Here is a 4,469-nt window from a genome sequence, read left to right as displayed (position 1 = left end):
TATATATATATATAACACAAAATAATAATTTTTGAAAATAATTATTAGATGTTTTACAAAAAATAATAAAAGACTTATCTCTTTATATTTTTGATGAATTCAAAATTATAATTCAGTAAGAAAATATTATATTATCTTAGCTATAAGTAAAATATAAAATAAGAATTGACTATTCAAATATTACAATAGAAAAGAATGTACTAAAAGAGGGGGATATAGTTGATGTTAGGAAATTTATAATTTAGATTAATTAAAACATTAAAGGTAAGAAATACACTCAAAAACATTATTGACAAAATTTAGACAATTAAAGAATTTTAAGCAATATAACATAAGTTTAAAATTAATTAAAATATTTGCTTAGTAAGAAAATATATACCTCTGTTATATTAAAAGAAAAATATTGACAAAATATTAAGCCAATTGACTAGTTAATAAAAAGTCATATTAGTAAATGTGGTACTAAGTACTTGCTAATTTAATAAAGAATAAAATAAGGAACAAATAATTTATTTGATTACTATATGTGTGTATCCTTTAATTTTATATAGATTTTGTTATATATCTGCATATTGGATTAAAAAATAAAATAACAACTACTCCCTCCGTTTCAATTTAGATGAGGTAGTTTGACTTGACACAAAGTTTAAGAAAAAAAAAAACTTTTAAAATATGTGGTTCTAAAAGCTTAAGGGAAAAAATCTTTATGGGCTATGATATTTGTGTGGCTGTAAAAATTTCTCATTAAGGGTAAGGGGTATAATGAAAAGTTTAAAATTGAATTGTTTTCAAATATAGAAATGTGTCCTTTTTTTGGAACGGACTAATAAAAAAAGTGTGTCATCTAAATTGAAACGGCGAGAATAAAATTTATTAAAACAATAATTTATAAAATTAGTAATCTTAACCGCGTATCGCGCGCGTTCTAACACTAGTTATACATATAAAACATAGACAATGGTTAGGATATCCGGTTAACCTCGATGAAGTAGTTGAGGAAGCTATATTAAATCAATTTCCCTTCCAAAATTTTGATCTAACATACTACCAGACTTGGACTACCAGTGTTATCTCAGCAACCTGCCAAGTCACATATCTTTTCTACTTTACCACCTATTAGAGTTAAAGCACAAACATATACAGTTTACACTTCATTTCTATTTCTACAACCCACAACTTGTAAATTTTTCTAGAAAACTAATAGATGACGGTTCTTGTCCTCTCAAAATCTGCTGCTTCACCACTAGAACAGAAGACGTAGTACCCGAATTCATCGACACAAGAAAGTCTCCTATAACTCCTAGTTCATTTTCACCACTCCAATCTGTTAATCCTTGTAACAGCACAGGATTTATCCCTTGGTTCCTCCCAAGTATCCAAAGATGAAAAAATTCATTTTTCATTGCCTGAAGTGCTGAAATAGTATCCTCCCCATTCTTCACTATAACTTCCTTATACCTAACTTTATGATTTCCCTCATTTTTCACCCAAAACCATGTCACCAAACCATCATCTAATTTCTTGTCCATCTCATTATCCCCTTCACCATTATGTGAAAGGAATCGAACAGCAGTAAGTGATACATCTGGATTTGCAGCCATTCTATCAGCATAAGAAAGTGCCTCCCTAGCATCAGCTCCTCCCGTAAACAGAAGCGCAAAATGGTGAATTGATTGTCTCATTGAAAGACCCCTGTCCACAAGAATCGCTACTGAACAAGGAGCATGTTTTAAGACATTAGAGTTTACAAACTGAACTCCTTGTCTTGCAACTACTTCAAATTGATCTTTGTAAAATGGAAGTATGATAAGAGAGGCCTTCTTCTCTAGAGCCAATTTACAAATGTCTTGATACATGGTTCTCTTAGGAGAATATGATGTATATGAATGTATCTTGAACATGTTTTCTCCACCTCTGCCTTGTTGGAAAAGCTTCAAAGCATTATGGATTGGATTTTGGCTGTTTGCGTTGTCGGATTCTTGCTCCTCTTTATGGTCGATGAAAACAGGTGCAGCACGGCCAACTAGCTCCATTAGGTGCAAGGCATGAACAAAGAAAGGGCTATGAGTAGTTGGATTTGAGACCTCAAGTAGATTTATAATTCCAGGCATATTTTCCTCATCATGTATACAAGCTATAATGTGTAACTCTGTGTTTGAAGCAGTATGTTGAATGTTCCTTCTTGTGTGAATCATATAAGGCCTTGTTGGATCATACACTATACTGATCAAGGGAGTCACTATAGCTGTCACCCCTATTGTCATTACTACTAGCATTGTGAAATATGCTCTTGTTATCATCTGCATTACATTCAACTAGTGTCAATATATTTTCGACTGTTTGGTACCAGAAAATAAGTCATTTTGCTCATGTGCATTTACAAGTGGAAGATATTTTTTTATATGATTGTCAATCTTCAATAAATGTTTCTTAATTTTTTGTCCAAAAAATAACTTTTAGAAAATGACTTTTCATCATACTAAATAAATGATTTAGGAGCAATTTCCTAGGTAATCAGTGAAAAAGAAAAAGAAAGATGTAGTACCTTTAAATCCAGCCAGTGAGTGAAAATCAAAAACTCGACTTCACCTCTTAGACTCAAGACAAGGCTAAGAGCAAGACAATCTCTGAAGGGCATATTCAAGAAATACGCGGTGAAAAGGACAGTAACCATTTTAACAACATAAGCTGTGACCGCCATCAGAAATATTGGTCGAAGATATGACCAATGGCCATACATGGATGAAATATCAGTGAAAAATCCAACATATGCAAAGGAAAATGGCATAAGAATATCCATAACAATTGTCTCTGACTTTTCCACTAAAGTTGCACCTAATGGTGGCCCATCAGGAATGGCAAGGCCCAACCACAGTGGCCCATTAGTCACTGCAATCCCACCCAAATCACATAAAAAACCAGCAACAATTACTCCCAACAGTATGAAAACCACATAAATTTGCTCCACTGACTTCCCTTCTGGCGTTGCATTAATTATCCAAATCATGATCCGTCGAACACCTCCAAAAATGGATGCCCCAATTAAGAAAGAAGAAATGAGAAACCATAAAGCATACATACTCTTCTGTTCCCCTTGTTTAGCTGCCTCAAAGACAACAATAAATTGGATTCCGATTACATCACTTATTAAAGCTGTGGATAATGCCATTCTTCCAATTTCAGAACTAAGGAGATTAAGCTCTCTAATAATTGGATAGATAACAGGGAAAGCTGTGATTGCAAATTCTGATGTTAATCCCAACATAGAAGAAGCTTTGGCTAATTCTTTTTTCATGGATTTTCGAACACCTATTCCAATAAATAGACTACATAACATGGGAATGGACACCCCAAATATGGCTATGTACCATTGTTTTTTCCCCGCTTTTTTTATCTGGGTAAGATCCGTCTTTACACCAGATATGAAAAGGAAATACATAAACCCAATGAGTCCAATATTTTTCAGTGCGTAGTCAGCAGTATCTGGGAAAATGAAGTTCCTGAAACGCTTGCTTCGGCTCAAAACAGACGGTCCTACGATTATTCCACCCTTGACATTCAGGAGAGGAAAACAAAAACAGAAAACAAAATCTTCCACTAAGTATAATATTTCTTTCAAGGACTAAAGGAAAAAAAAATAAGACACAACTTACTGCTATAAGATATTAGTATTTGACAAAGAAAAAGGGTAGGCAGAAGCAAGATTTTCACCAAGGGGGTTCAAAAAATAAATACAAAGGAATTAAGGGAATTCAACAACTATTATATGTATATAACACTATTATATGTATATAACAAAAACGTTAAATGTTATATACACATTGTAATTTTTTTGCGAAGAGAGTTCGACTCCTTCTACAACCCTAGCTCCGCCCATGATAGAGATAATACTCTTCTACTGTATTTAATTTTATTATCCATTATACTTTAAGATTATTTGTATGCTTGCAGTTAACACATCATCTCGTAATCGCCCTTGGATCTAATTAAGCTCCACCCTGAAGGACAATGGATCAACGAGTAATTTTAAACTGTAAGAAAAAGTAAAGAGGTACATTTGGAGCTTTTTCCAAAAGCATTTTGACGTGTTGAATCCACCTAGTAGTCCATGCTGGTGCTTCATTAAAGTTAAAGCTCAAATACGAGACTATTTGCTAACAAGGATATAAATGACAAAGAATAAAATTAAAACATTTCGTATAATATAACGAGGTAAATTTGGATCTTTTCTCATTTGAAAATTATACTACGAGATTACTAAGAAACTTACGAGGATGTCAGATATGATCCTCGGCTGCCGCAGAGGCTTGAGAAGATAGCGAATGAGACGGGAGATGGCGATGATGGTGGAGATCTCTAACAAAACAAGGGGAAAAGAGAATTGCAATGGATTTTCTCCATAGAAGATGCCAAAGGTATGTGGAGGATGTACGGTACGGCATATTACGAGGCCTTTGTTGACGAGGTAA

At 33.5% G+C, this 4,469-nt stretch overlaps 1 protein-coding gene across 1 annotated transcript; it reads right to left on the bottom strand.

Annotated features, from left to right (window-relative positions):
* Nucleotides 1-989: 989 nt before the first annotated feature.
* LOC107808064 (cation/H(+) antiporter 24-like) lies at nt 990-3,544 on the bottom strand. The gene is made up of 2 exons (XM_016632548.2): nt 2,546-3,544; nt 990-2,300 (listed from the first exon to the last, which is right to left on the bottom strand). The coding sequence occupies exons 1-2, from the start codon at nt 3,437-3,439 to the stop codon at nt 1,164-1,166; spliced, it is 2,031 nt and encodes a 676-aa protein (XP_016488034.2). The 5' UTR covers nt 3,440-3,544; the 3' UTR covers nt 990-1,163.
* Between the last annotated feature and the right edge of the window lie 925 nt (nt 3,545-4,469).

Source organism: Nicotiana tabacum, chromosome 2 (genome assembly GCF_000715075.1).
Source record: "Nicotiana tabacum cultivar K326 chromosome 2, ASM71507v2, whole genome shotgun sequence".
Classification (NCBI taxonomy): domain Eukaryota; kingdom Viridiplantae; phylum Streptophyta; class Magnoliopsida; order Solanales; family Solanaceae; genus Nicotiana; species Nicotiana tabacum.
This window is presented reverse-complemented; position numbering and strand designations above follow the sequence as displayed.

Bases quoted from the DNA above. Each gene is read 5' to 3' on its own strand.
- LOC107808064 (XM_016632548.2), bottom strand. From the start codon at position 3,439: ATGTATTTCCTTTTCATATCTGGTGTAAAGACGGATCTTACCCAGATA. The intron at 2,301-2,545 runs GTACTACATCTT...AATGTAATGCAG, and splicing joins CTCACTGGCTGGATTTAAAG to ATGATAACAAGAGCATATTT.